This window comes from Sander vitreus, chromosome 23, assembly GCF_031162955.1.
Source record: "Sander vitreus isolate 19-12246 chromosome 23, sanVit1, whole genome shotgun sequence".
Taxonomy (NCBI): Eukaryota; Metazoa; Chordata; class Actinopteri; order Perciformes; family Percidae; genus Sander; species Sander vitreus.
Genome location: NC_135877.1, coordinates 13,901,489 through 13,919,350, shown reverse-complemented (window position 1 = coordinate 13,919,350; position 17,862 = coordinate 13,901,489). Strand labels below are relative to the sequence as shown.

Sequence of the window (17,862 nt, the reverse complement as noted above, 5' to 3'; positions counted from 1 at the left end):
CACATGCACCTACAAGCATACTGGATGAGGCATCGGGTAAATAAGCAATGCATACATCTGTGACAGTTGACAATTTTGAATTTACAATAAATCAAAAATGAACACTGCAAAATTCACAAACACACAGGTGCACAGGAATGCATGGCTGTGTGCAAAACACACACTCACTCACACACACACTCACGCACACACACACACACACACACAGACAGAAAAAAACACACTAAGTTGTTCACTTTTTAATACCTGCCAACAACTTCTGTATAAATGTATTTCCAGTTGAATAAATAATCCCATCAGAAGAGATAAAGATTAATGACGTATTTATCATCCAATGACAAGAGCTCCATGCTGCATATTAAATATCAGTATCTATAATGCCAATGGAAACTCCTCTTTGATGAGATTACTGAACAGTAGGAAATATAATGCCACTTCACTGTCAGGAAAATGAATGCTGCATTCATAAAACATGACATGTACCAACAAGTTGAACAGATACATTCTTTAGTCAAGAATTTTAACATTTTAATATTAAAACACCAAAAGAGCTATTTTCTTTAACACGCTACTATATTTATCATGACTGAAAGACGTGCTACTCAAGCTGTGAATGAGCTTTAATCATAATACATGTCAACATTTTATACCTTTAGGCCAGTAAGATAGTAATTCTACAAAGATAAAAAGCCCAACTTTGCAAGTGTTTGGCCTGGGCATATCACATCACAGTGTGTGTAGTTTGAAGATAGCAACAAGCGTGTGGTTTTGCGGTTGACTGTTAAGTTTTGCCGGGGAATATTTTGATGTTTTTTTTTATTTCACAGGCCAAGCTTATATTTTAAGTTACTTTAATACATTTACTGATTGATTGACTTCATCTAATTTTCTAAGCTATGCAAAGCTATCCCTCCCTGTCTACATTTCCTCCTGCATCAACTGCTGTGTTTGGGCTGGGTCTGGGTGAAAAAGCCGGGCTGGGCGATGCAGGAGTCTTGCGCCCAGAGGGGATTGGTGGCAGGATGGGCTTGTTGTCAGATCCCGGACGTCTATCAGAGGAGGGTGACACGGCCACAGCTAGCTGATCCGTGCCTGGGCAGTGGGCTTCAGGAGTTTGGCCTGATGCCATGAGGTATGAAATGGGAATATTTTATTTGATACAAGCACAGATACGGAAACACATCAACACATTTTTAGAACTTAATACAGCCAGTTATCTTATCATATAATCAGATGTTTTGGTGACTGACAGTAAATACTAAACTATAAAATGAATGACGAGATGATGAGTGAAAACTAAAGATATATAATAATATATAATAACTTAGTATATATGAAAATATAGTTTGCATAGTTTGGAAAAGTGTTAAAACCTAAAGCAATAATTAGTATTAAGCAAAGTATTTGTTAAACTGTTTTTTCCCCTGTCCTCTAGCCGCTTATAAAATCTCTCCTCTCTTTGGTATCTACATATAACAACACAGAAATACCCTACAATGATAAAAAAAAATAATAATAATAATAACCTTTGAGTGCTTCCAAAGTGTGTCCCTGCACAGACATATCAAGCAGCTCCACTGAACCAGACAAGCCCGTGGCTGAACTGGGCACAGTCAGCGCTGAACTGGCGCGAGACTCGTCCGAGTTGCTTGTAAAAGGAGTAAAAGACAAACCACAGAGGGTGAGGGAAAAAGAAACAGACAAGGAGAGAAAAGGAAGAAGGAAGTGCATGTAGTGAGAAAGGTGTGATGTGTGCAGTGAAACAAAAATGAGGTTGTTAAAGGTACCAATGACAAAGTAAGAAAAACACAAAAAAATATAGTGAGAAGCTTCTGCTAAAAGAAAATTTAGCAGAATGTGCTTTTGGAAGTTTTACCATCATGCCTGGAACACCAAGAGGGGCCACCAGAACTGGAGATATTGACCACATGCTACACTATCCATGTCCATGAGACATTCATTTGGGGATGACAATTGGTACTCAATAAACAAACAGGTATAGATTTTTCTTATTGAATTTACGCATAAAGAATAGTCTATGATGCAAGATGCATACACACACAAGCAAACATGAACACAAACACAAAACTGCACGAAAAAATCCTATCACAGAAATACAAAAGGATCTTCTGTTACTGTATGTGAGGACAGACACACACAAGTAAAAACACGTCCCTATTAAGAGAGTTGCCAACAAGTACATAGATGTCTGGAATCCTCTATAGAAATACTGAAGGGCTGAGTAATGCTAACAGTACACACTGGGGGCATGTATCACTTAGACCGCGTTGACAGAGCTTGTAGATTTTCAACAAGTTTGGTGAAACTCGCCTTCTGAGAACATGAACCCGAAGGGGAACAAAATAATTTTGAATGAACACATACTGTGTAACATAGTCTGGATGTATCTTATATACTGTATATTTTTATTAGAAAGGAATGAAATAAATTGATGCTTATTTGTACAGGTGAGAAAAACACATACACAACCACACATACTATGTCAATATTTGATTAAATCCATGTTTGTGCAGTATGCCTGTTTATTAAATATAAGTGTACACACAATGGGGCCAAAAAGCAGCAAAAGCTATAAACTCTTGAGTGACTGTATATATGTGTAAGGAAGTGTGTGTCTGGGCATATGTGTTCAGATTTTTCCCCACATGGCTATTACCAGTAGAATGAGCTCTATAAAAGTGAACATACTGTATGTTGTAAAAACAGGCCTATAGGGAGTAAAGAATACTACTACAAAAGCAGATTGTTTTTATGAAACCACAAGACTTCCTCTGGCTTCTCTCACCTCATCTTAAATCAAAATGCTATTATTATTATGAGTTTAGAAACCATAAAGAGTCAAACTGAAGTCTGTATATAAATCTCTTAATCTCATAAAGTAACATATGGCCTTACTTGTGACTTTTGTCTGCAAGGGGTAGAGTGTGAGCACTTATATGTGTATATGCATTTGTGTGTGTTCTTACCTGTTGCCCTCACTTAAATGGGTATTAGGTTTCTGCAGTGATGATGCTGCTGTTTGAGCAGAGCTGAGGTAAACAAAAAAGAGGTAAATAAGACTAAATTGAATAACTCTTCTTCGTAAGTATAAAGCATATGGAAAAGCAATTTCACATTCAGATTTTTCCATTCAAAATTGGTGGAGTCGTAACAGGTGGTGACAGGTATATTTTAGGACAACTGAGAGGAGAGTGCCACTACACAAGCCCATCGTTTTAACAAACACTCAGATTCAAATAATGTGGCCATCTGCCACTTCACCTCCAAGGTCAAACAATAACCCAAAACAAACCATCAAAACACAATAAGGACAAGTGCACAAATTAAACCAATTTGGCCCAGCTGAAAGTGCCCACTTAAAATTAAACACTGGTGTGCGGTGGAGTGCATGCTACTTATAATGAACCTTTTGAAGAGCTGGCTGTAGACCCCTGGACTCTTCCCCACTACTGCCTCTCTCAGCAGCTGCTCACGCCTCCTGATGGAAGCTAGCTCCTGCAGAGGAGAAAGGCGGAAATAAGAGGAGTAGTTGAGAAGAAGTGGGAAGGTGAGAGGAAGGGGAGACAAATGGGAATTGCAGGTGAGAAACAGGAGTTTAAGTGGAGGGTGATTAAAGGAGGAAAGGAGAAGGGGGGGAAAGGGGAGGAGAGGGAGTGATGATGTATGGCAGTGAGGAATAGAACATGAGCGAGCATCCTGTCCGAAAAATTGAGGATTATTTCCCATACATTTATGTTACAGTCTAGATGTCTATTCATTCACTTACAGTCTTCATTATCAATACATTTTTCATCAGATATCTTGTAACTCACGGCGGGGCTCTTCTGAGGGCTGAGCTCTGCATGAATCTTGGTAAAATAGTTTCTGTAGGAAGGATCTGAGGGGTCAAGAGCTGTGGCAGAGTGTGATGCCAGTGTGCCGGATCCTGACCTCGACAGGGGTGGTGACGCTGGCTTCTCCTCTGGCTCGTTTCCTAAGAGAGATGAGACAGATAATTCAATACTGTGTAATACTGTATATGTGGTTACAGCATACATAACTACATGAGGCACATGATGCATATACTGTGTATGCATGCATGTACATAAACAGAGAATACACTACTGTATGTAGAGCATGAAAACTGATTTACAGACATCATTTTCCTGTTTATACACCGCCAAATCTAACTTATGGCCGAGTTGAAGGGGCGCTCCAGCGATCTAGTATTACACTTCCATAAAGTTGAGGGTCAGATTAAAAAAGAATGGTAAAAATTGATGCAGTGTAATTTATGCTTATATTTTTTAGTTCCTAGCATGGGTCAAATTCCAAAAATGCAACCAATAGCATATTTTCACCAGACCCTTTCTATGTGGTGAATGCCCAAGCTGAGATACTCAAGCGATGCCATTTGAGTAATTTTTCTTAGTCTTATAGGGAGTTCCAGTTGAACTGGAAAGTTGGAATTTTCGAGTTCCCAGTCGGAAATTTCAACTGGAACGCCTACTGAAGCCCTCTTTCCGACTAGGAAAGAGGGAAGAACCTCACCAACCCTGAGCTCACAATTCAACATGGCTGCTCTGAGCATCAACAGAAGTAAAAGATGATTTTTCAGTCAAAGATTGTCTATACTAAAGATAGCGCATTTCAAGCAGCCCCAATGGTATAAAGGGGCATGGCCTTGTTTGAACGTGTAGTGAACGTTGCGTGGATGAATGAAAAGTTATATTGAATGATTTATTAATATGTTCTTTTGCTAACATTAGATATTTACACAGGTAAAAGACATATTTAGCATCACAGAGATTAGTTTTGTTAGGGCGTTCACGAACGCTAGCTGATGTTAGCTTCTCTGTGTTGCCAGATCTCGTGAGAGTTTGGTCCTGAGACAGAAACAGGTCTCAAACAAAGTTTTCTCCTGATGTGTCCTTCTGTAAAAATGCCATGTTAGTGTCAGACTGTTCTGGAGATATGTGGCTTGTGAAGAATGGGTCCAGTATATTGACTATGGGGCAAAATAATCGCTAATAATCTGTGTTCAAGTTCACTTCTCCTGTTCACCGAATCAATTCACACAGACCTGCCGCTAGTCTCCAAAAGAGGTGTGGCCATGGCGGAGCCCACGTGACACATACACAGAAAACTAATCTGAGTTGGGGCGTCTCGGTTCTAAACCATCTCTGATTCTGTTTTTAGCACTTCTATCTTATTTGTGTCTCAAAATCAGTCGTTCACACAGTACTGTCCATATTCTATCTGTGGACATGTTGCTACGGTGTACTGGCAAAATACCACATAATGAGTTGGTTTTGTCAACAAAGGTGAATCTGGCTAGAGTTCCCACTAGCCCATTAAATATAATGGTTTTCCGACTTGTTACTGGAACACAGTCAACTTGACTGCACTTTACACATAGTGTTTTGCATCAAACAATTAGGGCCCTGAAGCTTTGAGTCTGCTAATGATGATCTTAACAAACAAACACATACACACCAGTGGAGGTGTTGTCAAGGGATCCTCTGTTGTTTTCTCCTTCTTCCTCTAGCAACAGGTACTCCTTAACTACATGCCTCAGTGTCTGATAGGCTTCTTCCCAGTCATCTGCTCACACAACCAAGTGCACGCACACACACGTGTGCACGCACACACACACACACACACACACACACACACACACACACACACACAATCTGGTTGTGAACAGAGCCAATGCATCTCCCATCAAACAGTAATGAATCAAAGATATGGGGATGATGACCTTAGTGTAATGAGGCGCTAGCTAGCAGTGCATAAAAGTGATGAGGTTCCGCGCTCCCTGTATGTTCATCTCATTAAGAAACCAGCTAACATGTCTGAGTGCTTTCATGAGGGAATGATAAACACAGCTATTCTGTGGCTGCGTGCCCTTAATACGTATATGGATTTTAGTGCATTGTGTTAAATTTATCTAAGGCTATACCAATGACACTTGGACTGCTCTAAGCCAGGGTAAGGCCGGGCATATATATATTTTTCTTGTTTAGCTCTGTGAGGGACTACAATGACAAACTGCCAATCACAGAGTGATCACAGCAAAGACAACACAATTACTAACATAATATGTAAAAGTGAAATAAGTAGAAATGACATTTCTCCCCAGGGAATCAATTAAGTGTTTTCATAGTTTAAACATTTTTGTTTTTGTTGAGAATGATTTGTGAATATTTATAATAACACTTTGTACTACAATTAAATATTCATTAACTAAATAGTAAAATGGATCTAATTAGCCATTAGAGGATATACAATTACCGTTACATGTTACTCAAGTACAGCATCAAACAACATGAATAAATACTTTCCATGTCACAATCAAAAAATGCTTCCTTGCCGTACCACAGGGAATAACATTATCGAAGAATCCAAGTCGTTGCCTGTTGGTATTGGCGTAGAGCTCTATACGTGACTTTGTCATGTCGATCTGTGCTGGGGTATAGAGACCATGGCTTTTCAGGTGGCCCATGTACTTCTCTACCTGGATGGGGATGAGCAGGATGTATCGAGGCTCAAAGTAGGTGTTCTTCAGACTGAACACACCCTGCGAGGATAGACAAACAGTTTGCAGTTCTGTTCCAATGAGAGTTTGATATTCTCTTTATTGCAACTTTGAATTGTATTGATTGAACATGTTGTCACATTTATTGCAAAAGTAATAACTGCACATTTTAAAGGATCCTATGATGCTGGTAGATTCTCAATCTCTACTGTCTGTTAATCTACTGGCTTTATTGACCACATATGTTATTGGCCTGCTTGATGTACTCTCAGATAAGAAGTTTCCATACACACCTCTAGCTCCATATGCACACAGCAGGCTAGTCCTTCTCTGGCTACATCCTCTATGGCATCTCTGGTCAGACCGTAGCTGTGACCCCCGTACTGCATGGTCTGGATAAACTTACCCTACAAGAGAATTTCCGGTTATGAAAGGAAAGAATGAGAGACCATTTTAGTGGACTACTTTATTGCCCCATTATTCCTCATGGTTACCACAGTTATGAGCTTAATTTATTTCCTAAATTGGACATACTATTTGACATATATACACAACCCCAGCATATTCTGTCAAGTTTAACAACCTAAAGTAATTTGCCCACCTGTGAACTGAACTTTTGACCTGGTGATCAGGGCAAAAATATCTCTCTTTGTTACTTCTCAAACATGCCCCCTGACCTTTTGTCTGCCAGCTTTTTAGGGCAGTTGTATTTGAAGAGCATGGCCTATAACACTAAAATCACTCAGACAAGTAATTCTTGTTCTTCGGTTTGTGGTAACAAAAGTGAATTCAGACACATAACTAGTTGTTATGATTCCCATGAAAAAGTTATCTTGTATAAATTATATTACTGTAATTTAGTAGCTGTTAGTGCAAATGTAATCTTTTAGGTGTTGATTCGCATCTCTATTTTGACTGGTTTGTTCCATTTAAAATTGCAGCAATTAGAGAGCACAGACTTTTAAAAAGCAACGTTAAAACTGTCAATTAAATGGCCACATGTGGAGCCAGAGGCAGGAAACTGCATGCCAACAAGAGACTGGTAATCTTGGCTTATTTTGTTAAGTTTTACCCTGATTAAAAAAATGTCTCAACTCTGTCCTCGCTGCCTTTTAGAACTGCATAAAGTATGACAGACGGTATAATAATGAAGAGAAAACTCTTTAACTGTTTCACTACGATTTCATTTAGTCACTTTTTACTGATAATTTGCATAAGATACACTATGTGTCTCCTCAAGATACTAATTCAAACAGGAATTAAAGCTCCCTCGAACATATGTTTATGTCCCTGGAGCATTCAAACACTTGTTTAAGTCTGATGCTACTTAGACGAAATAGCTCAGCAGGTGCTCCTTGTGTTTACATCACAGTAAGGAGTATAATAAGTACCAAGGACTGCTGATTGGGGTTCATTTTGAAGGACCACAATAAGTGGGTTCAAGAGGTCATGATTGCATAGTTACTGAGGAGCACATGTGAAGGGAAAAGGAGTGAAGAGGAAGATGGCAGATGACACATGAAAGGTGAGAGCATGAAGAGTAAGAAAGCGAGGACAGGACAGCGATAAACCAAGTAGCTGGCAACAGAAGAATGAAGGGTAAAGGAGAAGAATGGACAAATCAACTGCTGGGCAGGATGGGGGAGGAGGGACAAACTGTGAAGTTAACCTGATCCACTTCCTCTGTTGGAGTACACAAAAGGAATCAATTCCAGCATCAAAGGCATGACTGTGGAAATCATTACGTGACCCAGACCTCTATCCATCATCCCCCACCACTCTTACATAACAGGCACCATGACAAGAGGGACAAGATGGAAAACAAATGTGTCCAAGACGTCAGACCTCAGCACCTATGTTTCTGACTTAAGGAAAAAAGTTGGTGAAATGAATGAGATCCAGTAGCTGTTGATTAACAAAAATACAAACTGATCCTGAAATAAAATCAGACCCTGGCAGTTGCCGACCCTCAAAGAAAACGGTGTATTTTATGGAATTTTGACCAGTGTCTGCATATTGATGGTATTATTAGCTCTCTGTGTCCTTGTCAGTTGTCTCATAACTTGCACTGCAAATGTTGAAGGAGCTGCTGTGATAAGTCATCCTTGAGAAAATGTAACTAATTGGCTATTAGTTAATAACACCTTATCAAAAAAGCTCAATTTAAATACATGTATCTTTGTTAATTAAAATATCAGCCAGATAAAGTAAAATGAATCCATTCTAATAAAAAAACAATTATCTCAATTACTCATTATGGCCAGTGAGTGAATTCAATTTGAAACTTGCTGAGGGAGTTGTGTGAATCAAGCAAAAAAAAAAAAAAAAAAGCTTTTCAAAATCCAGAGTACATTTATTTAACATGTGGTAAATATTAATTTGTTGCATGATTTAAGACACTGAGTGCACAAGATTATTGTGAGTGCTGAAAAACCTTGAAATATCAAGGGCTGTGATGTACAAAAAAACACACCATGTGAAGCATGTTCTGAAAATCTTCCTCATTGACGAAATGGTAATCAACTCCATGCACCTCTCTGGAGTAGGGCGCCCTAGTGGTGTGAGAGATTCTGTGGACACACACACACACACACACACACGCACGCACGCACGCACGCACACACACACACACACACACACACACACACACACACACACACACACACACACACACACACACACACACACACACTTCATGTAGCATATCTAGCCATATAATTTATGAGGACTTAGTATGTGAAAAATCTTAGACCTGCAACCAATAAAGAGGACCAGTAGGGGGGCTACTTCAGAATATCTGACCTATTCTTTAATATGTATTTAGGAGCAAATGCTTCCTTTTTTTCCTGTTGGTAATATGTATTTACAAATGTATTTCTATTAACACCAAAGGGTTGCTAAAACTAAGTGAGTCCCACTGAGAATCACCACCCCAATTTGAAGATCTGTGCGGCTTTTAGCTCATTGCTTTGGTTCACCAAACTCCACCGTGTAGTTCATGTCATGAGCAGCTGTTTGACTTCCACGGCAGTAAGTACAAGATACAAAAGAGAAAACAGATCAAAATAATTGTTTTACTTGTCACACCACTAATGGTATTACCAACAGTATCTTGAGATTAGATTTATTTTTGAAAGCTTTACTGTCCCCGTTAACAAAACTTCTTTTACATATTAAATAACCGTTAGAGGGGATATATTATTTCAACATTCAACGATTATATAATGTGCATTTTTCAGTTTAATCTACTGAATTTGGTTATTTATTTAAGTGCCAGCGCAAGAAGTGTTATCTGACAGTACAGAATCTCTGAATAAGGACTCTGCATGCGACCATCACGTGTGGGTATGTGTACAGAAGGTTTGAGACTGACCCGTAAGCAAAGTAGTCGCTGAACTCCTGACACAGCCTGTGAGCCAGCTCCCTCTTCCCACAGCCTTGTGGACCGGTCAGAACCACCATAGGATATGGAGAGTCTGCACTGGGCATAGTACTGCTTGGAGACAAACACACACACACACACACACACACAGGTTTCTGACACAGGTTTTCTTTACAAGTACAATCTCTCTGAGATGAGCAAGAGTTAAGTATATTAACCCATAAACCCAGAGCACAGACTTCTCCAGTTGTGAAAGCCACTCCTGCAGTCAATACAAACAGGAGCCTTGTGTGCAATATGGATGTGCTCTTTCTAGGAAGCACAGAGGAGAATAGTAAATTGACTGTAGCTGCAGCATTTTATTTGCTGATGATGGATGTTTTAAAGAAAAAAGTGCTGATGCATGAACAATTTTTTTTTCTTTTAGAGAGTAGATAATGTGAGCAATAAAGAAGCACTGCAGATAAAATGCTGCGCAGGTTTGAAAGCAACTTTCGTGATAGTTACTAATCAACACATTTGATTGTAAACCTTTTTACATTGACCTCAGTCAACATTTTGTATTATCCCTTTTCCTACATTAGAATGAATAGTTAACATTATTTTAACTCAATCCGTTGGGTGGTTTTATCTTAAGCTTTACATTCAAGAACAAGGCAGAGGATATTTCAGAGGTTAGGATAATAAACAGTACTGTATATTTCTACCAACCTGTCATAGAGCACCTGAGGCTGCATCAGCTGATACACCAGGTGGGTCATATGATCCCTGGCTGCCAACACATCCAAAGGAGGGTCATACTTGTTTACTGATGTCACCTGGGATTTAAGGTAAGTAATCAAGTGTCATATAAGCAATCCTGTATCCATGGAAAATATAACAGTTGAATTCGGTTGGTGGCATTAATTCTAGCTTGGTAAAAAAGGGATCAGGCGTGTTGAGCCACAGTGTTTGTGGTGTTAAATTGCAACAGTTCCTCTGGTCATGAAATTATTTATTATGTTCATTCATACCTTTTCTTCTGCAGTGACTTTATCTTGGTCCAGCACAGTCAGATGTTGCAGGAGGAAGACAACTGCGAGTCTGTAATCAGGTTGCTCCTACCAATTACATTCACATTGCATACAGTATATTACAAAAATGTACGATGAATCTATACTTAAAGCACAGCCTTTCATCAACTTTCAAAAGCCATATACAGATGGAAGTCATCATAGAGCTTTGAGTGCTTACAGGCTGGGTACAGAACACATGAGGACTAGATGCAGTATATCTCCACACATGAAATAAATGTTCTCATAGTAGAACCATGTGGTCAATGAAGGATTGGGTTACCTGTACAGAGTTTCCCTGCAGGTTCAGGTCCCTCAACAGGAACAGATCATGAATGTGTTTGCACTCCTGAATTTCACTGATCTGAAACAAAATTACAAATGAATCCGTTTAACAGTTTGTAGTTACTAAAATTAGAAACTCGTTGAGCATGAAAGTCTATGACTACTATTTTGTCAAACTATAATTTTGTTCCTGTATTAGAGTGTACTCGTATTGGAGTCCGCTCATTATTTTGTCGACATTTCATAATCTGTTAAACCTCTGTGCTTGGGCTAGTTTTACTTGTATGTGTGATGGTACAGTGCCTTCCTATTATCAGTAAATTTGTTTTTTTGAATGTTACTCTCATTAATGAGCTTAATTGCATGTAAGATTTAGGCCGTCATATTTGTGCTATTCAGCAATTCTTCTGAAGTTTTGCTCAGATCAATACCAGGTTTTTCTCCAGATTTATGGAGCCCAGTAGGTGGAGATTCTGGAGGCCAGAAAGACTGGTTATGCGGTTCAGAGACAAGTCAAGAACCTGCAGACTCTTCAGATTCTCCAACCCTTCAATCCTCTTCAGCTGGTTCCCCCTCTAGACATAGACAGGAAGAAAAAAAACACATTTAAAGAGGTAAGTACATGATATTCATGAATATGTATGCATACATAAGTTACTTCAAACCCACAGTACTACTTTGTTTACAGTCAATGGTTCCCACTAATAAATATTAAGGACATGCCGTGGTCGCTCTGCATGGTGCCTGAACCTTCTTTGCCCTTAGTACTGAGTTGAGTGGCAGGCCTGCCTCTCTCTGCTAAACCCTGACAGGTGAGGACTGACAGCCAAACAGCTGGCGAGGTGCTAGCGCAGCACGCTAACCAACTAAAGAACCAGACCTGGGCACTCCTCCCTTGTCAGGGTCCCCAGCCTGCTTCTTACTCCATTCCACTGACTGGAGCTTTTATCTAGCTGTCTGGCCACACCTTGTCCTGCTCTTGCCAAGCATGTTGCCTGGCAGAGGGCTGCTGTCAGTAGGGGTGGGTGACTGCACTGGTCTCTTGAAGCTCTAGGTCGGTACTGTGATGGGCTGGGAAACAGGCAGGCTGACAGGGTTGTGCTCTTTAGGGAGCCAACATGTGAGGAAGTGGGGTCAGGAATGGGATTAGATGGATGCTGGATGAACAAGGTATGAGTGAGTGTGTGTCCTGAACTTGGTCCAGGCTCACTCAAACACCAGCAGCTGGTCCCAAAGCAAAGCTCCAGACAGGGGCAGACACAGCCAGACCGATGGCTGCTGACAATGAGGAAACACTGATAAAGGACAGAACGTGCATGTGTGCACACGTACACACACGTGCACACACATGTACACACACACACACACACACACACACACACACACACACACACAGAAAAGGCCTGCTGTTGTACCATATGGTGATTCTCGAACAGGGGGCCAAGGTTTTACTGAATGTAAAAATGCAGCCAAAAACAGATACATAAAGAGAAAGCCAGAGGGGAGACAATAGAGAGCAAACTGACAGGTAAAATACTCTGAAATATCTTCTACTGTGTGTGTGTGTGTGTGTGTGTGTGTGTGTGTGTGTGTGTGTGTGTGTGTGTGTGTGTGTGTGTGTGTGTGTGGATACTAGACAACACATGGAGGGAAACAACCTCCTGCAAAGCAGAGCCATACATTAAGTGTTTGGCAAAGAAAGACATATTTTCAGATTTCTGTTTACAATTCATGCTTGTGAGTAAGTGTTTGAATGTGCTGTATTTATGAATGTTTGGGTTGTGTTCATATTTCTGACTGTAATAGAGTAGGACCTACAAGGCAAAGGTGTGTGAGAAGCACAGGACTGTCCAGGCCGCTGATCCTAGAGATCCTGTTGTGTGCCAGGCTGAGATGGGTGAGCTTGCAACATTGCTCAAGACCACTGATCTCACTGAGACAGTTGTCTGAGTGTGGGAATGTTAAGAATAATACAAAAGGGGGAAAATGCTGCTGAACATAGTGTGTTTCTTAAGTATATTTTCATAAACATTATCATATATAGGTAAAGAAAAAAGCTTTAGGGTTTTGAAAAAAATAATTGAGTGTGTGACTGAAAGAGAAAGAGGCAAAGTCAAAGACGTAGGAAGTGTGTGTGCAAGTTGCACATGGATAAATGTAAATGTCTCTTAGTAAGGATACAGCCCAGATCCAAATGACTAAGAGATGAATAGGCTGACAAATCCTTCATTTTTGTCATACGGTTGTGGGATAAATTGACCTCCTGCAACAAAAAAAAAGCAGCACACTATTAACAAAAGTCATGAAAGTCTTCAGTACATCTCACTAAAGAAATTCTCAGAGTGAATCCATAAAGCATGGGAAGGAATTTTCAAATTACTAAAGTTCACTGTCGTTCAAGGGCAGTTAATGCCTTGTAAGCATATTCAAAGAGACTACAGATGGGCTATGGAAATCCATGCCTATCTTAAGGGAATAGCATGAGAAAGTGAAGCCTTATCCTGTCAGCTCAAGGTCCTACGTTACTTTTAGGTTCTTGGGTGGCTGGAATCCAAAGAAGCTGGAGATGTCATTGTGAGAAGCGTCTAGGATGACGAGGTAGGGCATGTGGCTCACACAGGATAAATCTAGCAGGTGAGTAATGTTAGAGTAATTGATCAAAGGATGAAGAAAGCAACAGAAAAGTAAAATATTCAAATCATGTCTTCATTAGATCGCTTTCAAAAAAGTCTGTAATAGGTTTACGGATGCTTAATTAATATGAGAATAACAAAAAGTCACCTTTAATTTTGTTGTGTGGCAGTTCCAGCTTTTGAAGATGGACATAATTGCATAAAACAGAGATGTCACTGAGATCATGACTCTAAAAAAAAAGAAGATAAATACAACCTTAGTTCAACTTAATTTGCCTCAACATGACAGTTTTTTTTTCCGATTGCTAACATGCATTGGTCAAAACTGAAGTAGTAAGTAAGCAAAACAGAAGTCTATTTGGACCAAACTGTGAATCATTTTGAATTGCTTTTACACAAAATGCATTCAATGACAACACTTTTTTCAATAACCATGAACTCTTTTTTCATTGATACTCCACCACCTGCAAAACATTATATATCTGCAGCACATTGTTCAAATGCTCTGTTTTCAAAACTGTTACAAAACACATTCAAAACAGAATGAGGGAAAAGTCTGTGCATTTCTGGAGTAACCATATTAAAATATAAACAGAACAAACAACAATCAAACAAATGATTTCAGCTGAAAGAGAAGACGTAAGATGTGATGTTGATGAAAACTAGTTCAGTGCTCGTTGAGGTGCCTGTTTGGAACGGGCCGATTGCTTGGCCTGTGGTATTGCTGCTTGTAGAATTCATCAAAACCAAATTGTACCCCAAAATTACTTACAGAAGGACCCCCAAACCACTTAATATGCAACTCCCCTGTATACCCTACTACTAACTTACTGATTTACCTGACAGAGAATGTTGCAGATTCAGAATGTAATCACAAAATATCACAATGAAAATGTGGAATAATGTGGCCGGGTTGGGTCAGTGGGTAGAGCAGGTGCACATATAATAGAGGTTTATGCCTCGACAGTGGTCCAGGGTTCGAATCTGACCTGTGACGATTTCCTGCATGTCTTGCCCCTCTCTCTCACCTAGCTGTCCTCTCGAATAAAGTCGGAAAAGCCCAAAACATAATCTTTAAAAAAAGAAAATGTGGAGTAATCAGACATTAGCCTCATGGACTCATGGCAGTGTGCTACCCACCTGGCCCGTTATGAGAGCTAAACAGCACATATCTGCGTTAATCAAACACCAGAACCGGACTGTGTGTGTACGCAGAGAGAGAGAGAGAGACGGTGTTGTCTTGTGTCGTATGATCGTTAACGAATTTAACATTTCAGCAGAGGTGTTAATTTAAAGTTTAGTGGCTTGACAGTTAACGGTGAAGTAGGGGATTTGATTCGCGGGGGTATTTTGGCGACGGTAATGTTATTAGTTAGCAGTATAGGCTACTTAATTAACCCGGGGTGAGTCTGATGAAAAGTGATGTGTCTGCCCGGTTCAGCTCTGAGATTTTCTCGCATTGCACAGCTCTGTGAAGGAATAATCTGAAGCGCCTTTTTTTCAACAGTCGCGATGAGGTGTATTTCACATTTTAGCTGCCAAAGCTCCACTGCTTTCTTCGACCCTCTCTGTCTCTGGTCCTGCGCTGAGCTCAGTCAGTGTGCAGTGTGAGAGGGGAAGTAGCCAGCGGCTAGAGCAAAAGCCAATGTGTGCTTCTTTTACCAATATATATTTAACAATATCTTTTGCATTTCTAATCCAAACAACGTCAAACCTGGCACTGCACTTACTCGTGCCTGAAGCAAGACACCTGTCAAGTTTTTCCATCGGACTAACGGTGCGAGAGATATGTGCATAACACACACACAGACAGACAGACAGACGTTCCTGCAATTTATAGATAGATGCCAAATGCAGGAGAGAGGAAAAGGAACCCTCATGTACTGTACAGATTATATTTTACATGTTGTTGATGTGGTTTTGTGAAAAATCATTTAAACTTTGTTTATGTTGTTTATCATTTATGTAATGCTTCCTGTTGTTAATGCTTTTTAGGTTAGTGTGTTGTGAGTGACAATGTTTGCCTTTCAGAGTGAAAACTGTGGCCAGAGTTTTGGTCCAACAAGCTTATTTTGAGACATGTAAAGTGTTTTGGTGGTTTGAGTGAGTTTTGGAGGTGAGATTAACTGTTTGGCCAACATGCATGTTGGTAATGCAGATTGTGGCTTCAGTATTGCCAGAAGGTTGTTAGCAATCAAAAAAAAAAAACTGTAATGTGCAAAGAGAACTGTCAACATAACAACAACATGACACAATGTGAATGTAAACTGATTTGTCATGGATTGCTTTGTCTTGATCATTCAGACAGTTAACCTGACTAAAAGACATATAATGTAATTTACAAAATTGCTGTCTGTGGAGGTGTGTCTTACAGGCAGGGACAGGTGGTGGTACAAATGTTGCAGCCCAGTGCCAACTCGTCCAAGGTTGGACATACAGCTGGAGACAACCTCAGCAGTTAAAACACCATCCTTCTGTAAACATAAAAACATTGAAATGTAGTATTTTAATAGAATAGTGAAGCGGAGTTGACAGCAGTGAACTTTGAGTATCATTATAATAATAATGTAGTTACAAAATTTGAAGACAATATGCCTGAGGCCACTATAAACATCACATAGTGCTCACAGCTTCATGCCACTAAAAGCACACATGCACATATTCATGCAGTAACGTTACACACACTTAAGAATGATGCACACCAATCTAATTGCTGTTAATGCCACTATCACAAGTTGTAAATAATCAACCATTTGACCTTGCTGTGTTGTTTTACTTCCCCAGATCTCTTGTGCAATGTTACCTGCTTTACCTGTTGCATAAGAGAACAAATATGGAGTTTTATTGAAACTGCTCCATTAAGCCACTCTTATTATTAAGCCATTTTTTCTTCAACAACAATAACTGTACATTGGTAATGACAAATTATTTTTATCATAAAAAACAACAATCACAAAGTTTATTTCTAAGAACTAAGCACAGTACATTTAGCTATAGCGTATTACGTTTTACCAGCTAGCTCAACTCAAGTAACGTTGTGCTACTCTTAGCTCTCTTAATACATCCATGCTCTTACCTCCATGTCTTTGTTTTCTTCTAACGTTAGCTCACCGCAGCCGGAAGCCTCTGCCAAAGGAACGTCATTGAGGGACCCTGGGGGAAAGTAGGTAGGCGAGGCTGAGGAAAACTGTTGACTCGTTGTTTCCTTCATTATTCCATAATGAAAACTCGCCGACGAGGGACTGAAGACTGATGAGCAGTTTAAGTGAAAAAGTCTAAATATCCGTGTTCCAGCTAGCTAGTAAGTTAGCTAGCTAGCTTTTCACATGAAGCGTACACACTCTCGTCGCTAGGCAACGCTAAAATTGAGAGAGGGTCATGTAGTTGGTTGCTCTCAAAAGCGACTGTGGCCATGTGTGAGCACCTGGCATCTGTGAGTGTTGAACAGCCATAAAGCAATTACAATATTCAAAGAGAACACATTGAGAGCCCAAATTACTTAATTTACTTGACATGCATTCCCAAAAGGAACAAGATGCACAAAGCCTAGGTGCGTCCAGTGTAATGACTCTTAAAGTTTACTAAAACCAAAAGTTTTTTTACTTGATTTTGACCAATTTATAATTATTTCTATATTCAACAACTTGAGGCATTTCGACATATTGAATTTAGGACTGAACTAAAATGAGAAATGGGTTTTAAAGTAAAATGTAAACAACTACAAATTATGTGTGCCAACAGATATAAATGTATGCCTACAACAACACCACAAGCCTTCAGGTTGTATGTTTATTTTTCTGATTCCAATAAGCTGCACTTCATGCTTTCAACCATGTTAGACAACACATCACAGCAGTCAGGTAAAATACATCCTCTAGTGTTGGTTTTGGATCCGTCTTGCTCATATGACATAAGGCGGTGCATCAAAACAGTGATGACTATGCTGTCATGTGTGAAAGAGGTGTTACTCTG

The 17,862-nt window shown here is 39.7% G+C and overlaps 1 protein-coding gene across 3 annotated transcripts; it reads right to left on the bottom strand.

Annotated features, from left to right (window-relative positions):
- Positions 1–224: 224 nt before the first annotated feature.
- lrguk (leucine-rich repeats and guanylate kinase domain containing) lies at positions 225–17,267 on the bottom strand. 3 transcript variants are annotated; one of them, XM_078243046.1, is made up of 21 exons: positions 16,967–17,267; positions 16,649–16,702; positions 16,263–16,364; positions 14,039–14,120; positions 13,784–13,884; positions 13,439–13,520; positions 13,076–13,203; positions 11,689–11,832; positions 11,256–11,336; positions 10,934–11,020; positions 10,632–10,738; positions 9,912–10,034; positions 9,012–9,108; positions 6,832–6,945; positions 6,379–6,580; positions 5,497–5,604; positions 3,834–3,994; positions 3,428–3,516; positions 2,988–3,050; positions 1,527–1,648; positions 225–1,119 (listed from the first exon to the last, which is right to left on the bottom strand). In XM_078243046.1, exons 1-21 carry the CDS (start codon positions 17,099–17,101, stop codon positions 905–907), a joined length of 2,397 nt encoding a protein of 798 aa, XP_078099172.1. In that variant the 5' UTR covers positions 17,102–17,267; the 3' UTR covers positions 225–904. The 3 variants fall into 3 exon arrangements, with proteins under 3 accessions (XP_078099172.1, XP_078099173.1, XP_078099174.1); XM_078243047.1 differs by having other exon boundaries at positions 9,912–10,031; positions 16,967–17,266; XM_078243048.1 differs by lacking the exon at positions 16,649–16,702.
- Positions 17,268–17,862: the final 595 nt, after the last annotated feature.

Bases quoted from the DNA above. Each gene is read 5' to 3' on its own strand.
- lrguk (XM_078243046.1), bottom strand. From the start codon at position 17,101: ATGAAGGAAACAACGAGTCAACAGTTTTCCTCAGCCTCGCCTACCTAC. The intron at 14,121-16,262 runs GTAAGACACACC...CTTTTTTTTTAG, and splicing joins ACCACCACCTGTCCCTGCCT to AGTCATGATCTCAGTGACAT. The intron at 3,517-3,833 runs GTGAGTTACAAG...TCTCCTCTGCAG, and splicing joins GCCCTCAGAAGAGCCCCGCC to GAGCTAGCTTCCATCAGGAG.